The 19,559-nt window shown below is 38.5% G+C and overlaps 1 protein-coding gene and 1 pseudogene across 3 annotated transcripts in view; both read left to right on the top strand.

Annotated features, from left to right (window-relative positions):
• UNC13C (unc-13 homolog C) overlaps window positions 1-19,559 on the top strand; it is a 584,413-nt gene that overhangs the window by 246,473 nt on the left and 318,381 nt on the right. The window contains exons 4-6 of one of the 2 annotated variants that reach the window (XM_026447029.1): window positions 14,516-14,594; window positions 16,252-16,257; window positions 17,434-17,505. In XM_026447029.1, coding sequence (XP_026302814.1) covers window positions 14,516-14,594; window positions 16,252-16,257; window positions 17,434-17,505 — 157 coding nt within the window. The remainder of the gene's footprint in view (window positions 1-14,515; window positions 14,595-16,251; window positions 16,258-17,433; window positions 17,506-19,559) is intronic. The other variant, XM_026447030.2, reaches the window with a different exon arrangement.
• Window positions 9,998-10,442, top strand: LOC111552799 (annotated as a pseudogene). The gene has a single exon (XR_002734731.3). The product of XR_002734731.3 is annotated as a 60S ribosomal protein L34 pseudogene (transcript).

Here is a 19,559-nt window from a genome sequence, read left to right as displayed (position 1 = left end):
ACAGTGCTGCAATAAACATGAGAGAGCAGGTGCCTCTTCAGTATACTGATTTCCTTTCTTTTGCATATATACCTAGCAGTGAGATTACTGGGTCCTATTGTGGTTCTATTTTCTGTTTTTGAGGAACCTCCAAACTGTTTTCCATAGTGCTCATGCTAATTTACAATCCCACCATGACTGAACAAGGATTCCCTTCTCTCCATATCCTTGCCAGCATTCATTTTGCCTGATATTTGGATAAAAGCCATTTTAACTGGGTTGAGGTGATATCACATTGTAATTTTGATTTGCATTTCTCTGATAAACAGTGATGTTTGAGCATATTTTCATATATCTGCTTGCCATTTGTATGTCTTCACTGAGAGATATCTATTCAGATATTTTGCCCATTTTTAATCAGATTATTAGATTTTTTTTCTATAGGGTTGTTTGAGCTCCCTATGTATATTCTGATTATTAATCTTTTGTCGGGTGGATAGTTTGTAAATATTTTCTCCCATTATGTGGGTTGTCTCTTCACTTTGTTGATTGTTTCCTTTGCTGTGCAGAAGCTTTTAAAGTTGATGTGATCCCATTTGTCCATTTTTTTAGCTTTGGTTGCCTGTACTTATGGGGTATTACTCAAGAAATCTTTGCCCAGACCTATGTCCTGGAGAGTTTCCCAAATGTATTCTCCTAGTCGTTTTATAGCTTCTGGTCTTAGATTTAAGTCTACGATCCATTTTTATTTGATTTTTGTATATGGTGAGGGACAGGAGTCTAGTTTTATTCTTCCGTATATGGATATCTAGTTTTTCCAGCACCATTTATTGAAGAGGACTATCCATTCCCCAGTGTGTTGTTTGGCACATTTGTTGAAAATGAATTCACTGTTGATGTATGGATTTGTTTCTGGGTTCTCTACTCTGTTTCATTCGTCTATGTGTCAGTTTTTAGGCCAGTACCGTGCTATTTTGGTGACTGTAGCTCTGTGGAATAATGGGAAATCAAGTAAGGTGATTCCTTAAGTTTTTTTTTTTTTTTTTTTTTTGCTCAGAATAGCTTTGCTTGTCATGGTCTTTCACAGTTCCACATAAATTTTAGGATTTTTTGGCGTTTTCTTTTTCTGTGAAGAAGGGCATTAGTATTTTGTTAGGGATTGTATTAAATCTTTAGATTGCTTTGGGTAGGTAGTATGGGCATTTTAACAGTATTAATTCCTTCAATCCATGAACATGGAATATTTTCCCTTTTTTTTTTTTTTTTTTTTTCTTTGGTGTTCTCTTCAATTTCTTGCATCGATGTTTTGTAGTTTTCATTATAGAAGTCTTTCACTTATTTGGTTAAGTTAATTTTTAGGGTTTCATTTTATTTGTAACTATTGTAAATGAGATTACTTTCTTGATTTTGTTTTCATATTGTTTGCTGATGGCATACAAAAATGCTGCTGATTTTTGTATGTTGATTTTGTAGCCTGCAGCTTTACTAAATTTGTTGGTCAATTCTAATAGTTTTTTTGGTGGAGTCTTTAGCTTTTTCCAAATATAAGATCATATTTTGTGCAAACAAAGATAATTTGACTTCTTCCTTTCCAGTTTAGATGCACTTTACATCTTTCTTTTTTCTGATTACTCCAGCTAGGACTTCCAGTACTATGTTGAATAACAGTGGTGACAGTGGGCATCCTTGTGGTGTTACTGATCTTAAAGGAAAGGTTTTCAGTTTTTCCTCATTCAGTATGATACTAGCTGTGTGTCTGTTGTATTTTTGGCACTTTTAATGTGTTACTATGTGTTCCTTCTGGGGATTTGAAGGCTTTTATAATGAAGGAATGTTGAATGTTATCAAATGCTTTTTCAATATCAATGGGAATGGTCATATGGTTTTTGTCCTTTATTCTGTTGATGTGATGTATCATATTGACTGACTTGGGTATGATGAACCATCCTTGTGTCCCTGAGATAAATCATCTTTGGTTATGATCAGTGATCTTTTCAGTGTGTTGTTGAATTCGGTTTGCTAGTATTCTGTTAAGGATGTTTGCATCAAATCAGTGTTCATCAGGGATATTGGCCCGTGGCTTTCTTACTTTCTTTTTTCGTTCATGTGTCTTTGGCTTTGATATCAGGGTAATAATGGTGTTATAGAATGAGTCTAGAAGTATTCACTTCTCCTATATTGTTTCTCAGAATAGTTAGAATAAGATTAGTATTAGTTCTTTTTAAAATGGTTTCCAAAATTTAGCAGTGAAGTCATCAGGTCCCGGCTTTTCTATGCTCAGACACACTTCATTGCGGCTTCAATCTCTCTACTTGTTATTGGTCTGTTCAGGTCTTGAATCTCTTCCTGGTTTAATTTTTGTAGGTTTTATGTGTTTAGTAATTTATTAATTTCTTCTAGGTTTTCCAATTTATTAGCATATAGTTGCTCATAGTAGCCTCTAATGATCCTTTGACTATCTGTAGTGTTGGTTGTAATGTTTCCCTTTTCACCTCTGGTTGTACTTGTGTCTTCTCTCTCTCCCCCGCCCCCCCCCCCCCCCCACCCATTTAGCCTGGCTAAAGTGTTGTAAGTTTTGTTTATCTTTTCAATAGAACAACTTTTTTTCTTGATCTTTTGTATTACTTGTTTAACTTTTATATATTTCTGCTCTGATCTTTTTTGTTTTTAATGTGCTGGAATTTAAAAAATAATTTAAGTTCTGGAGTACATGTGTAGGATGTGCAGGTTTGTTACGTAGGTAAACGTGAGCCATGATGGTCTGCTGTGCAGAAAAACCCATGACTTAGATATTAAGCCCAGCAAGCATAGCTATTTTTCATGATGCTCTCCCTCCCCCAAGCCCTCCCACAACAGGCCCCAGTGTGTGTTGTTCCCCTCACTGTGTCCGTGTGTTCTCATTGTTAAGCTTCAACTTGTAAGTGAGAACATGTGGTATTTTGTTTTCTGTTTCAGCCTTAGTTTGCTAAGGATAACGGCTTCCAGCTCCATCCGTATCCCTGAAAAGGACATTATCTCATTTCTTTTTATGGCTACATAATATTCTATGGTGTACATGTACCTCATTTTCTTTATCCAGTCTATCATTGATTGCCATTTGAGTTTATTCCATGTCTTTGCTATTGTGAACAGTGCTGCAATGAACATATGAGTGTATGTATCTTTATAACAGAATGATTTATATTCCTTTGGGTATATACTCAATAATAGGATTGCTGAGTCAAATGATGTTTCTGCCTCTAGATCTTTGAGGAATCACCATACTGTCTTCCACAATGTTGAACTAATTTACATTCCCACCAACAGCGTAAAAGCATTCCTTTTCTCCACAACTTTTTTGCTTTGTTTTGTTTGTTTTTTTCTTGTAAATTTGTTTAAGTTCCTTGTAGACCTTGGATATTAGTCCTTTGTCAGATAGATTGCAAATTTTTTCTCCCGTTCTGTGGGATGTCTGTTCACTCTGACGATAGTTTCCTTTGCCTGTAAAAACTCTGTAGTTTAATTGGATTCTATTTGTAAATTTTTGGTTTTGTTGCAATTGCTTTTGCATTTTTGTCATGAAATCTTTCCCTGTGCTTATGTCCTAAATGGTATTGCCTAGATTTTCTTCTAGGATTTTTACAGTTTGGGGTTTTACATTTCAGTCCTTAATCCATTTTGAGTTAATTTTTGTATCGTGTGTAAGGAAGGAAGGAAGGGGTCCAGTTTCAGTTTTCTGCCTATGGCTATCCAGTTATCCCAGTACCATTTTTTAAATAAGAAATTCTTAGCTGGGCGCGGTGGCTCAAGCCTGTAATCCCAGCACTTTGGGAGGCTGAGACGGGCGGATCACAAGGTCAGGAGATCGAGACCATCCTGGCTAACACGGTGAAACCCCGTCTCTACTAAAAATACAAAAAACTAGCTGGGCGAGGTGGCGGGCGTCTGTAGTCCCAGCTACTCTGGAGGCTGAGGCAGGAGAATTGCGTAAACCCAGGAGGCGGAGCTTGCAGTGAGCTGAGATCCGGCCACTGCACTCCAGCCCGGGCGACAGAGCAAGACTCCATCTCAAAAAAAAAAAAAAAAAAAAAAGAAATTCTTTCCTTATTGCTTGTTTTTGTCAGGTTTATTGAAGATTAGATGGTTGTAGATGTGCAGTCTTTTTTTCTGAGTTCTCTCTGTGACTTTTTTTTTAACTAGTACCATGCTGTTTTAGTTACTATAGCCTTGTATTATAGTCTTAAGTTGGCTAGCACGATGCCTCCAGCTTTGTTCTTTTTGCTTAGGATTATCTTGGCTATTTGGGCTCTTTTTTGGTTCCATATAAATTTTTAAATAGCTTTTGCTAAATTCTGTGAAGAATGTGAAAGATAGTTTAATGAAAATAGAATTGAATATATAAATTACTTTGGGCAGTATGCCCATTTTCACAATATTCATTCTTTCTATCCATGAGCATGGAATATTCCATTTGTTTGTGTCCTCTCTGACTTCCTTGACTGGTGTTTTGTAGTTCTCCTTGAAGAGGCCCTTTACTCCTTATTAGCTGTATTCCTAGGTATTATATTCTCATTGTAACAAATGTGAATGAGAGTTCATACATGAATTGGCTCTCTGCTTGTCTGTCATTGATATAAAGGATTGCTTGTGATTTTTGGACATTGATTTTGCATCCTGAGAATTTGCTGAAGTTGCTTATCAGTTTAAAAAACTTTTGGGCTGACACGATGGATTTTTTAGATATGGGATTATGTCATCTGCCAACAAAGACAATTTGACTTCTTGTCTTCCCATTTGAATACCTTTATTTCTTTCTCTTGCCTGATTGCCCTGGCCAGAACTTCTATTACTATGTTGAATAGGAGTGATGAGAGAGGGCATCCTTGTCTTGTGCCAGTTGTCAAAGTGAATGCTTCCAGCTTTTGTCCATTTAGTATAATTTTGGCTGTGGATTTGTCATAAATGGCTCTTATTTTGAGTTATGTTCCTTCAATACCTAGTTTGTTGAGATTTTTTAACATGAAGGGATGTTGAATTTTATTGAAGGCCTTTTTGCATCTGTTGAGATAATCATGTGGTTTTTGTTTTTAGTTCTGTTTATAAGGTAAATTACATTTATTGATTTGTGTATGTCAAACCAACTTTGCATCTCAGGATGAAACCAAGTTGATTGTCATGGATAAGTTTTTTGATGTGCTGCTGGATTCAGTGCCAGGATTTTATTGAGGATTTTTACATCAATGTTCATCAGAGATATTGACCTGAAGTTTTCATTTTTTGTCATATCTCTTCTAGGTTCTGGTATCAGGATGACACTGGCCACATAAAATGAGATAGGGATGAGTCCATCCTTTTCAATTGCTTGGAGTAGTTTCAGAGAAATGGTACCACCTCCTTTCTGTACCTCTGGTAGAATTCAGCTGTAAATCCATTTGGTCCTGGGCTTTTATTGATTTGTAGTGTCACAGGATCCTTGGAGTGTCACTTTGCTAGCTGGAAACCTCTGGTCACCAGCACCTTCTGCGTGAGTATTGCTTTTTACTACTTACCTTGTTCCATCCACTTGCCCCAGCTAACTGTGCTTGGCTTATGCCACTGGCCCAGATCCTACACCAGCCAAGGACAAGCCAGGTGCAGAGTGGCAAGGGGTGTGTTGGAGAGCAAGCCTTGGGTCCAACCACTGTGTACAATCAAGCTGAGGCTGGCTGCTGAGGCAGGGCAAGCAGTTCCAGGCACCAGCACACATGTTGGCTCTGTGAGATGCTGCAGCTGGACCAAATGTACTACATGTGACTTGTACAGTAGGCACCTATGTCTGGACAGGGGGATCATGGTGGTACCTGGAAGCTTGGAGACATCAGAAGAAACTGCAGAACTCCTAAAAGTGTGTCAGACTCCTGGCTCAAGGAGTCCCTAGGTCTGGGATCCTGGAGGACGGCAGCTCTTCTCCTTCTCATTACCCACAACGTGGCAAGCAGGGAAGGGTAGGGGGCATGTTTCAGCCCTGTTTATGTTACAACTCTTTTAGTCCCGCCATTCAGTGGGTCCTGAATCCTTGTCCTTTGTCCAGGAAGAATGAGGCACACAAACAGCTGGAGAGTGAGCAGAGAGGAGCTTCACGGAGTGGCAGAATGGTTTTCAGGAGACCCGAAGTGGGCAGCTCCTTTCCTCAGGCAGATCGTTTTGATTTTTGTTTAAGTTTGGCTGAGTTCAGGGTTTTCATGGGCTCAGAAGGGAGGAAGTGTGTGCTGATTGGTCCATGGGTGGCCAAGGGTGGGCCTGGAAAAAGCACCATAAGTTCTCACTCCTGACTGTGGACTCCACCTGGAACTGGCAGCCCAGTCCCCAGGCTTCAAGCCATCCCTCGCTTGAAGGTGGAGTTTCACCACAGACCCACACCTTTCCATCCTGGAGCCTGCCTGCTGCCATCAACATGATATTCATGGCACCCAGGCTGCTTGTGCCAAGGGGCACCTCCCAGCCCATGCTGAACCACCTTCGGCAACCCCTCCCTCCCTCCCTGAGCTCTTTGGTGCCTAACTCTTCAGAGGGAGACTGAGGGGGAAGGGGGATTGGTGTGTCAGGACTTCCCTGAGCACGCACACAATAGCCAAGTCACAACAGTGTTCCAGGCTTGGCTTCAGCTTTGTTCCAAAAGTGGCCCAGAGTGAGAACGTATGGTGCTTTTTCCAGGCACGGGGAGTGGGTAGAGGCCAGGGAGTGAGACCAGGAACTTCCAAGCCTGTGGGGACAAGGGGGCTTCCCGGGCCCCCGAGAGCTCAGGGATGCCCAGATCCAGCACCACAGCTAGGTGAGTACATCTGTGCCCAGACCACGACTGGTAATGTGCTGGGTCAATCTTGAAGCCGGTATAGTACTGGGTCTTGCCCAAGGCCTGTCAACCACTGAGTGGCTACCACCTATGTTCACTTGAGGCCCTGAGGCTCCACAATAAGCAAGTGGTAAGACCAGCCAGGTTCGTGTCTTTCCCTTCAGGATAGTGAGTTTCCTCTTATCACTAGTGGGTCCAGAGATGCCATCCAGGAGCCAGGGCTTGAAGTCAGAAACTTTAGGAATTTACCTGGTGCTCTATTCTCCTGCAGCTGAGCTGGCACATCAACCATGCGACAAAGTTCTATTCACTTTCCATTCCCTTTCCACAAGGAGATGTGTCTCTCCCCATGGTCACTACTGCCCCAGGCCCATAGTTAAGTACTGCCTGGCTACAGTGTCCATTCAAGTCCCAAAGGCTCTTTCGTCAGCTTGTGGTGAATGCCGCCAAGCCTGGAGTTCTTTTTTCAAAGCAATGTGCTCCCATCTGGTCCAGGGAAGGTCCAGAAATGCTGTCCAAAAGCCAAGGCATGGAATCAGAGACCCCAAGAACTCTGGGTCCTGTACCCCACTGTGGCCAAGCTGGTACCTAAGCTGCAAGACAAAATCTCTTTCACTCTTTCCTCTCCGTTTCTCAAGCAGAATGGATCTCTCCCCATTGCCGTCACGCCTGGGAATATGCTGCGTTACACCAATGCCAGCATGTCTCTGAGTCTCACCCAGTGCCCATGGCGAGTACTAACTGGCTACAGCTCCTGATCATTCAGGGACCTAGGGTATTTTAGTCAGCAGGTAATGAATCCTGCCAGGACTGGATTCTTTCCTTCAAGGCAGCAGGTTCCCTTCTGGCCTAGGGTGTGCCTAGAACTGTTGTTTAAGAGCCGTGGCCTGGAATGGGAGTCTCAGAATTCTGATTGCCTATTCTACTGTGGCTGTGCTGGGTTCCAGCTTGCAAGACAAAGTCCTCTTACTCTTCTCTCTCCTCTCTTCAAGCAGAGGGACACTCTCTATCCCAGACCTGTGAGCTGTGCTACCTGGGGTTGGGGAAATAGGTGGTACAAACTCTCCCTTAGCCACCCTAGGTGGGCAAATCTAGGTCATTTGCCCAAGTCCACTGGCTCTAAGCATAGCACAGCGTCAGGATTTTCAGTTCTTGTGCCTAGACTGCCTTTCAAATTTATTTAGGGCCCAGGAGCACTGTAGCCTTTACTGGCGAGGCTTGCCAGAACTCAGGATCCAACAGCTGGGAGGGACTAGTCCCCACTTGCTAGGGCTGGTGTAAATGCTCCTTCTGTGGGCCCTGGCTGAGTTCTGCCTGTTGTTGCTTTCTGCTGTGACAGGACAGCATTGCGTTCCAATGTTCCAATGCAAAGTTGCACAATTACTGCACTCTCCCTCCCTCAAGCACTCAGATTCTCTCTCCATGCCATGGGGTCACTGCCAAGGGATCAGTGAGGGGTGACATCAGTAATTATATACTTTCATTCTGATGCTCCCCAGAGCCTCTTTTAGTGATATAAGTTAAAACCAAATATTATGATTGCTCACCTGATTTTTCGTTCTGATGAAGGTGCTTTTTTGTGTGGATGTTTGTTCAATTTGGTATTCCTGTGGAGAGGATGATTGCTAGAGGCTTCTATTCAGCCATGTTGCTCCACTTCCTTGAAAGCTGAGTCTTTTTTTAAAATCACCTGACCATTTGTTTATTATTATTTTTAAATGATTGGAATAATTGTACATACTTATCATGTACAACATTATGTTTTGAAGTATATTTACATTGTGAAATGGCAAAATCTAGGTGATGAACACATGTGTTATCTCAGATAGTTATATTTATGGGGTGAGCACACTTAACATCCACTCTCTTAACATTTTTCCAGAATACAGTATATTGTTATGAACTATATTCATCCTATTTACAATAGATCTCTTAAACTTACTCCTCCTGCGTAAATTTTCTGTATCTTTTGACCAATATCTCCCAAACCTCCCCTTCCCCGCCATCCACTTCTTGTAACTACCACTCTATTCCCTAGTTCTGAAATCAACCTTGTTAGGTTGCACATGTGATCGAGATCATGTGGTATTTGTGTTTCTATGGATGGCTTATTTCACTTAACATCATGTCCTTCAGGTTCATCCATTGTCACAAATGGCAGGATTTTATTTGTTTTAAGACTGACTGGTATTCTGTTGTATATATATATACCATATTTTCTTTATCTATTAATCCACTGATAGACACTTAGGTTGATTTCATATCCTGGCTATATTGTGAATAATGTGGCAATAAATGTAGGAGTGAAGGTATTTTTTCAACATATTGATTTCATTTTATTTGAATATACACCCATTGGTAGGAGTAACGAATTACATGGTAGCTCTGTTTTTAAGTTGTTTGAGGAATCTACACCTTGTTTCCACAATGGCTGTATTAATTTACATTTCCACCAACAATGTGCAAAGGTCCCTTTTTCTCCAGTTCATCACCAACACTTGTTACCTTTTATTATTTTCATGATAACCCTTGTATCACTTGTGAGATGGTATTTCATTGTGGTTTAAATTTGCATTTCGCTAATAACTGGTGGTATTGTGTATTTTTTTATATCCTGCTTGACAGTTTTCACGTTATATTTTCCTGGTGTCTTCTCAAATTTCTTTTGCAATCCATATACATTCAATATGTTATTAGTCAATTTTGAGTGAAAATAATAATCTCTCCTTAATCAGTAAAATCAGCTTTTATTTTCTTTATCTAAAAATGAAGTGTCTTAAAATTACAGAACATATGTAATTTGTATACTCTATATTGCATTTATTTTATAACAAGACAATTAACTGAACCCGAGTCAAGCATAGAGCAGTAACTGTACATCTCAGATTTTATGAAATTCAGTAGACTCATTTAAATATTGTGGAAAGAACTGAGAAACAAAAGAAAACCACTGAAAATATTTAAACTATGTTGGCTAAGAGTGTGTATTTTAAAGGTCTCACTACAAAAAATAAGTGAGGTGATAAGTGTGTGAATTAATTTGATTTAATCAGCCCACACTGCATACCTATATCAAAACATTACATTGTACCCCATAAATATGTATAGTTATATGTTAATTAAAATATTAATAAAAACTTTGTAATAGACCTGATATTGAATTTGAGCATGCTTGATTTAGACTTTAAAATAATATCCAGAGGCTTTTTTCTTCCTCTTCCGGGGACGTTGTCATCAGGCACTCAGAATGGTCCAGCGTTTGACATACCGACGTAGGCTTTCCTACAATACAGCCTCTAACAAAACTAGGCTGTCCCGAACCCCTGGTAATAGAATTGTTTACCTTTATACCAAGAAGGTTGGGAAAGCACCAAAATCTGCATGTGGTGTGTGCCCAGGCAGACTTCGAGGGGTTCGTGCTGTAAGACCTAAAGTTCTTATGAGATTGTCCAAAACAAAGAAACATGTCAGCAGGGCCTATGGTGGTTCCATGTGTGCTAAATGTGTTCGTGACAGGATCAAGCATGCTTTCCTTATCGAGGAGTAGAAAATCGTTGTGAAAGTGTTGAAGGCACAAGCACAGAGTCAGAAAGCTAAATAAAAAAAAAATGAAACTTTTTTTGAGTAATAAAAATGAAAAGACTTGCTGTAAAAAAAAATAAAATAAAATAAATAAAATAAAATAATATCCATTTTGTTAATTTAATGTGATCATTGACTTTCCAAGTATTTCCATCGATGTCTTCAGTTTTTTATCCCATCTGTAATGCCTATAGTCTAATGTGTCTGTTTTCCTAAGGAGAACACTTGAATAGTTGGAGAGGGGTCATTTGAGGAAGACTAAGGCTATTTTGTACAATGAAACAGGGTTGTGATCTGAAGATAACACTTTCCTGAAATACATTGAAAAAATATCCAAATGATGGCAAAACTGGTCCATGTGTCTTATTTTCAAACATTAAGTTTGAGGTAAAATGATCCTGCAGTGGAAATCAATCTCTGCAATATATTAGTTTCATTAAATATAAAATAATATTAATTGTAGACCTCAGTTCATATGAGTTTTAGAGATATAGGATATCCCAATCAGATAAGCAGTGGAGCACGGTAAGTCATAAACTGTGTGCTCAAATCTGGGCACTGCCATTTCAGATCTAAATAGTGACCTTGGGTATGATTTTGAAGGATTCCATGTCTTCATTTTCTTATTGTAAAATGAGATAAATAATTGTACCTATACATCATATGATTTTTTAAACATACAATGAGTTAACATAAGTAAAGTGCTTAGAATAATAAGCACTCTGTAAATGTTGGGTACAAATATTAGCATTGTATCTGTCACCTAATAAGCACCAAAAATATTAGTTATCCTTAGTGAGTTTTCTGTCTATAGTCAATGACATCTTAAAACAATAAACTATACCAGAAAGGGCTGAAATGAAACAGCTTCTCTTCTTATCAGACTTTAACTTTAGAGTTACTTGTCTGTTCTGGTCTGTTCTGATAACTTCATCTGACTTCTTCTTCATCAAGCCTAGACAGTTTCTTCTGGATTTTAACTACTGCGCATGAACTTAATATCTTGCCTAGAAAGTCAATGATTTATTTATATATGAATATTTCCACTATTTACTAGTTTTTGTTACTTAATCTCTCCAAGATCGCTCCTGGCAAGAAGTCTCCCAATAAATATTACCAAAATAGTTTGCATGTATGTAGACCTTATCCATATGTATCAAGTGCTTCTCTATTCATGAGGTGAGGTCAGTAAGGTAGACTTTTTTCAAAGTCATGGTTTACAATAAAATTTTATATTACTTGATGGATGGGCTTATCAAGGCTTCTTGTAGTAATGGTGAAAATATAAAAGTATGAGGAAACATGACCTGAGAAGGCTATGTTTCGAGGTTGTGAAGGTTAAGAAAGTGTTTGTATTGTCTTGCAATTTTCCAAATTATAAAATGTAAGTTCAGTGAAATTCAGTGGCAAACTCAAAAGAGGCAGAGATTAATTTTGGATACATGTCTGCTCACTTGGGCTTGTTATACTGCATTGCTCACATTTGTCCTAGGTCCTTGGATATCTCTGCTCTGATGAGACAAGCATAGGAGTGAAGTATCAGGTCCAATAATGTACATGCTTATAACTGATTCCCAAATTTGTGGGTAAATAAGGTTGGTTCAAAATTTTTGGGTGTACTTTGAAAATTTGAATTACATTCCATGGAAAGGAAATCTAAAAGAAATAATGATTACTGATAAAAGAAAATATGCAACTCATTTATGTAACACTTTGCAGTTTATAAATCACTTTCTCAACCATCATCCGAATTGAATGTGTTTCTTTACATAGCTGTGAAAGTTGCATTATTTAGAAGTCAAAACATTTCAAAATACTTGAAGGTTTATAGTTAACATGATTAATAGGTACTGTAGTGGGAAAATATTTATTCATGCATGTTTTAGTTCATTATTGATACTGTTCACAGAGGAGGGAAAGTAGAAACTACTTGGAATGACAGCCTAATATTGGAGCACATGAAACTGGAAGAATCCTTCTAGGTACCCATTCACTTAGCCTTTTTCCATATATTTGATGTTTTGAATGTGGAAGGCTCAAGTATGAATTGGCAGGGGGTGGGAAGGAATATGGAAAGATGACAGGAGAGAAGCAAGAAGTTATTGATGGAGTAGTGCTGTGTATTCTCAAGGTGGGGCTTAAGAAAAAAAAAGTTTATCATTCTTTTCCCTTTTCTACTCTGCAGTTTCTTGACATTCAAAAGAGTGTGTCACCAATGATTCTGTCTTGTGATGTACATTCTCAAACTTTGACTCTGTGACTATCACAGCCCTTCACCTAGAGAGTGCCAATTGTCATTATTCTGGGCAATGGGGGAAATCATATTAGCTACTTTATCATAGAATTAGCGGAGAAGAGAGTCTTTTAAATGTCACCTTTCTCCCTGAACACATTCTCTTCTGTTCTTTTCTTCTCTCTTTCATCTTTCTTGACCTCTGTTCCACATGTATTCTATTTATTTATGATCAAAATTAAGGGGGACAATTAGTTGAAGTGCACAACTCTGAAAATAGTTTGTTCATCCTTGACATCTTTCTTACACATTTGCAAAGGTTTTAATATTTCACACTTACTGCATTTGATCCTCACTTCCAAGCATATGTTGTGGCATTATTACTATGCATTTATTAATTCATTTTATTTTTATTACTACTTTGTTTTTCTTTCTATTGACATGAATTTGATGACACATTTAGTGATTTGTTCAAGACTACCATGTTAGTAGTAGCAGATACCTGAAGAGTGCTGGAGTTAGGATCATGACTACTAAGAAAAATCCAATAAGACTAAGTTTCCTTATATTAAGCTGAGCAGCAAGAACAGAGAGGCCATGTCTCTGCGGGTGGAAAACTGGACTATAAAATGCTATTAATCTATCATTAGCCTTTGTAGCCTGTTGCAATGACAGAGATGCCTAGCTATAGCCCAGGGGCATGAACTGTGTTGCTCATGGTGAATAAGCTGAGCGTGGGCAAGAGGTCAGCAAGGGGTTTTGTAGTTCAAGTAAGCAAAGGAGAAGCTATCATCAGTAATATTAGCATCTTGTTGGTTATATGAAATGACTGGATTTAATGCAATAAAAAGCCAAATTCAATGTATCAAACTCATTCTAGAGAAACACAGATTCATGCCTCTTAGAAAATAATTTTAATTGCAAAATAATACATGCTTATTAAAAAACTGAACATTACCGAGTTTGTAACAGTGAGTTTTCTCTTTCTCTCACCAAATCTCACTCCACAGAGGTAACTACAGTTATGGATTTTGTGATTATTCTTCTAGATATTTTCTGTGCATTCATAAACACACAAACACACACACATATATATATATTAGTAAGTATATATATTAGAAAGTGTATATATATATGTGTGTGTGAGTATGCTAAACTTACTAATATGCAAAGTTGCTTTTTCACTTAACGTCTTATAAGTATTTTTATGTATACACACATATGTTTACCTATTTCACTTTAATTATTCTTCCCATTGATTAATTTAATCAATATACTATTGATGAACATGTAAATAACCTAACTTTTATTGCTATTATTTAAAAGATGCAATAAATATCCCTCCACAACTACTTATTTTAATTCTGTGCATTTACCTGTAGGATGAATTCAGTTAAGCAGAACTTGTGGTATAAGGGTAATTACTAATATCTTAAATATGTCCATGACTCCTTGAGACATTATTCTGGAGTTTAATTTGTGAAGCGGAAGCACACAATAACTGGTATTTTTATAATGAAGGTAATTTATTTAGCACCACAGCCAGACCAAACTTGCACCAAAAATGGTTTGGTTCTGTTTTCTCCTGGAGGTAAGAAGTTCCACCGATCTTACATTTTGATTCTTGTCCTGTGATACTAACAGAAAATAATGTGTCCATCCAGGTCATGTGTATCTTAAAATTTCAACTATCCAAGAAATTGAGTGGTCAGCAATTGTGGTAGCTACAGTCTTTTTTCCTCACTCAACAAAGTCCTAGAGGCTTGCATCTTTGCAGCTTTGTGAATTATTTGAAAACTATGGTATCTCTGTCATCTTTTTTCACAGACTTTATACCATGAATAGTGGATATTTTTCTTACAATACATCATTTTACCCATTGAAATTATTGGTTTTATTTTCTCTTTCAGGGCAGGAGGTGGACTTTACGGTATTGACAGCATGCCAGATCTCCGCAGAAAAAAAACTTTGCCTATTGTCCGAGATGTGGTAAGTTACAACTGTTTACTTCTCTTTGATTGCATGTGTGATTTTTTTTTTTCTTGGCTAAAATGTAATATTCTTCTCATTCACTGTCTAGTCTGTAAATATTTCATGGAATAAAAGTATATGAGGCCAGATGCTACCTGCTGTTATGTTTATTATTATTTCTTTAAAATCTATTACTTGCAGGAAATAACTCAAACCTTTTGATAGCTTTTGATATAAGTGGAAATTACAATTAAGTTAATATGACCCTATAATTGGAGCAAAAAGAAATCACACAGCATGCCAAGCAAGCGAATAGGCTTTGATGTGTTTAGTGTTATGAATGACCAGAAGTTTAATTCACAACGCTTGAGGCTTTATTTAAACTTCTTCACCTTAACACAGTGAACCTGAATACTTTACAAAGCAAGCAGATAACATTAATCAATTCTTTATTTTATTATATTAAAGTCAATTCTAGCTAAATTAATAAACTCTTTTATTTAAAGAAAATCATGGTTCATTTTGGGAGGCCAAGGTGGGTGGATCACAAGGTCAGGAGATCGAGACTATTCTGGCTAACACGGTGAAACCCCGTCTCTAATAAAAATACAAAAAATTAGCCGGGCATGGTGGTGGGCACCTGTAGTCTCAGCTACTCGGGAGGCTGAGGCAGGAGAATGGCATGAACCCAGGAGGTAGAGATTGCAGTGAGCCGAGATCGCGCCACTGCACTCCAGCCTGGGTGACAGAGCAAGACTCCATCTCAAAAATAAAAAAAGAAAAGAAAACCATGGTTTGCAAGTCATTAACATCATTATTACTTCTGATCATGACTCTGAATAAATCTGTTTCCTATATTGAAATATGCTACCACCACCTTGATAAATGCAAAGAATTGACCATGGCCTGTATTAGATTGTAAAAAAAAAAAAAATCATCATGAAAAAGTGTCGGCCGGGCGCGGTGGCTCAAGCCTGTAATCCCAGCACTTTGGGAGGCCGAGACGGGCGGATCACGAGGTCAGGAGATCGAGACCATCCTGGCTAACCCGGTGAAACCACGTCTCTACTAAAAAATACAAAAAACTAGCCGGGCGAGGTGGCGGGCGCCTGTAGTCCCAGCTACTCCGGAGGCTGAGGCAGGAGAATGGCGTAAACCTGGGAGGCTGAGCTTGCAGTGAGCTGAGATCCGGCCACTGCACTCCAGCCCGGGAGACAGAGCCAGACTCCGTCTCAAAAAACAAACAAACAAACAAACAAAAACAAAAACAAAAACAAAAAAAAAAAAGAAAAAGTGTCTCTTCTGTCATCCAAAATGTCTTCACATTTTATACAACTATTTTTAATATTATATGTGATATGAAAAACATATTTCCCCCATAAAAAAGTAAATTTTTTCAGCAACAATTATGTATTTTTTAATATCAGTAATTTTTAATTTTGCCAAGAAAGCCTTCATCTGAAGGCCACCACTTTAGTTTTAAAATGTGATCCTGACTGAAAAGGTCTTATACTGGAAAGTATAACATGTCAGTACATTTAGCTCAGATTTCTGTCCTTACTGTGTGGAAATAATTGCAAAGTGTCAGGCTAATTTAACATTGTTATACTCTTTTCCTACCTTTCATGTGTCTAACTATTTACACTTTGTTTCCTCTCACTTCTGGAATCTTCAGGCCATGGTAAGTGCTTTTCTATTTATTTAATTAATATTTTGCAGTCTTCTCAAACATACATTGCACTTACTCATGGGGTAAAAGAGGGCAAGATGGAGAAATGAAAAGACAGACATACAAGAATAAGAAGTTTGTTCTACAAGAATTTAACAGCCAGTTCATTTCTGAAAGAGAAAATTATGTATACAACAGGTGCAAACACAGACCAAAATAGGATACAAATGTAGTTTTAGGGAATATGTTTTTCAGAGATGAAAGATTTTCTTGGGTAAACTCTTGGAGGTAATTCTTCAAGGTAAATGTGGAGATGAGTGGAGAATGACATTCTTACTCAGGTGTAGGCTGAATTTTATTTGAGTTAATGATTTTGCAACCCTGAGGAGATACGTATATAACCAGTTGGGTCTTGGGCGATCAAGAATGCACTATTCCACAATGACTTCCCTTTGCTCCTAATGGGATAGCAGTTTTAATATTCCCATGTGGAACTTCTGATTTCCAATGTTCACGGTAGCACTGCTGAGTTTCTTGTAATTCATATATTTTGGGTCGGAGTAGGTAGTGGTGGTTATGGTTCTGTTTTATGTGGTGAGAAAACTAAAGGGACTTGACTCTTATTTAAGATCACCCAAGTTACCAGCGTCAAGTGAAAAAATCTGTATATAACAATTCTCAGCAAATTAAATGGGCACTTAGAAAAAATATCTTGAATAGATATGGAAGAATATTCTGGGGAACTATGAATAACTCAAGAACCATCTGATACTAATTATGATTAAGGGCCATCACCAAAGTCAGGCTGGCTCTCTACCAACGGTTATGTATTCTGAATGAATATATCACAACCACCTTGGGGAATAAGAAAGTTTGAGAAGCCTCTTGCTAGTCTGAGGTGCTTGAGGGGGCTGGTCATCTTGAGGCTGGTCGTCTTGCCTTTCTGGGCCTCAGTTTCATCATCTATAAAATGTAGGGGCAGGGTTGATGAGCTGCGGGACCTTTCCAGTTTTAATATTGTATGAGTCCATATTCTGGGTGAATTGACTGATTATCAAAATGGCAGGTCCTTACTAACTAAAATATGAACAGTGATAGCTGATATTCTTGCGTTTTCACCTTCTGCTGAGCAGTATATGCATGTCAACCTCACTACGTATTAATAAGTCATAATTCTGTTTGTTTTAGACCCTGGCCGCCAGGAAATCTGGACTTTCCCTGGCTATGGTGATTAGGACATCCCTAAATAATGAGGAACTGGTAAGCACAGTGTCCATTACTAACTAGATATTCCTCATAACCACAAGGGAGAAACCGTTCTGCTTGAGCTACTCATCTGTGATGTTTAGTCCAATGTTCCAGAAATAACTGGGAGCATGAGGAAAGCCTGACTCCAAAAAAACTTCCTCAGGGCATCAGCCAATCATTTTCTTCTCCTCAAATACGCATGAACCTTCCTATCTTGATAAATGCTGTTCAATTCTAACATAGCTTCCCTGTTATTCTCCCCGTGGAAAAGTCCTACTGATTTTTTACATAGTTTAAGTTTGCCTCTTTTACGAGGTTTTCCCCAAATATCTTCCTCCCTTCCAGCTGAATGATTAGTTTCCTCCTCAGGGCTTTTATAGCTTTTTTTTTTTTTTTTTTTTTTTTTTGAGACAGAGTCTCGCTCTGTTGCCAGGCTGGAGTGCAGTGGCCCATCTTGGCTCACTGCAACCTCTGCCTCCTGGGTTAAAGTGGTTCTTCTGCCTCAGCCTCCCTAGTAGCTGGGACTACAGGTACATGCCACCAGCTAATTTTTGTATTTTTAGTAGAGATGGGGTTTCACCATGTTGGCCAGGATGGTCTCCATCTCTTGACCTTGTGATCTGCCTGCCTTGACCTCCCAAAGTGCTGGGATTACAAGCGTGAGCCACTGCACCTGGCCCTTTAATAGCATTTAATCATGACCTCCATATTGTCATATGATTACAAGCTTGGTATGAGTCCCATCTGTGCCACTTAATGAGAATTATTATCTCCCACAAGTTATGTTACTTCTTCAAGCCTGAGTTCTCTCATCTACAAAGTGGGGTGACAAGGAAACTGAGAGGATTAAAGAAGTAGATATATGCTTAACATTCAGCATAGCTTAACAATTAGTAAACATAGTAAACAATACATATGAGCTTCTGTTTTATTACTTTTATTACAATTATTTTGATTATTTTGCATACACCTTTTCTTTTAGACTCTGATATCCTTGAGGGTAGCACTATAAGTTGTTTGTTGTTCTTGTTAAATGTTTCTACCACTATGGCTTAGCACACTGTCTGACGTGAGGTAGATGTTTGTAAATTCTGATTGAATGAAAGAACCATGCTGACTAGAAGATACAAGTAGGTTGTGATTATTTAGGTCAGGGATTCTTAAATCTGGCTCACTGGAACACTTGAGGAAGCTTTAAAACATACAGTGCTGGGGTCTCATTCTCAGCCACTCTGATTTAATTGGCTTCAGGTGTAGTTTGGGCCAAAGGGATTTTTAAAAACAAATCCTTGTGTTTTGTGCCTGGCATGTTCTCTTCTGGTAAATGTGTCTTCCACACTGCTGGGGATTTACTTGAGACAATTTATCTGTGTCCCTCCCTACACTTGGAAACTGATGTATCCTACCTCCCCAATTTTAGCAACTTTGTCATTCTCATAGAATAAAAATTCTGCCAAACATATTTTATTACTCATTTTGACTTTTTATAACTTAACAGTTAAACACCATTTTTATATCTATATTTCTCATTCCCTTCCTTCTTCTTTCTCTCATTGTCATCTTTCATCCAAATGTCAGTCTTTCCTGGGTTTTTCCATTAGCAAGTTCCCCTACCCAGTATGTATCAGTAAAACAAAGCATATTCATTTGACTATCTGGAGGCTACAACAAGTTGATGCATTTTCTATTGTGCCACAGGAGAAAAAATGTAATTGCATTCTCAGATTATTATTCTTTCTTTCTCCTTACTCTTTTTGTTTGTTTATTTTTTGCAGACAGAGTCTGGCTCTGTCATCCCAGCTGGAGTGCAGTGGTATGGTCATAGCTCACTGCAGTCTCAACCTCCAGAGCCCACATGATCCTCTGGCCTCTGCCTTCTGGGTAGTTGAGGCTACAGGCATGTGCCACCACACTCAGCTAATATTTTTCATTTTAGTTTTTAGAGACAGGGTCTTGCTCTGTTGCCCAGGCTGGTCTCAAACTCCTGGGCTCAAGCAATTCTTCCACCTCCCAAAGTTCTGGGATTACAGATGTGAGCCACCGTGGTCCCCACTTCCTTATTCTTA

This window comes from Piliocolobus tephrosceles, chromosome 6, assembly GCF_002776525.5.
Source record: "Piliocolobus tephrosceles isolate RC106 chromosome 6, ASM277652v3, whole genome shotgun sequence".
NCBI classification, from domain to species: domain Eukaryota; kingdom Metazoa; phylum Chordata; class Mammalia; order Primates; family Cercopithecidae; genus Piliocolobus; species Piliocolobus tephrosceles.
The sequence above is the reverse complement of the archived record's forward strand: the minus strand, read 5'-3'. Positions and strand labels throughout refer to the sequence as shown.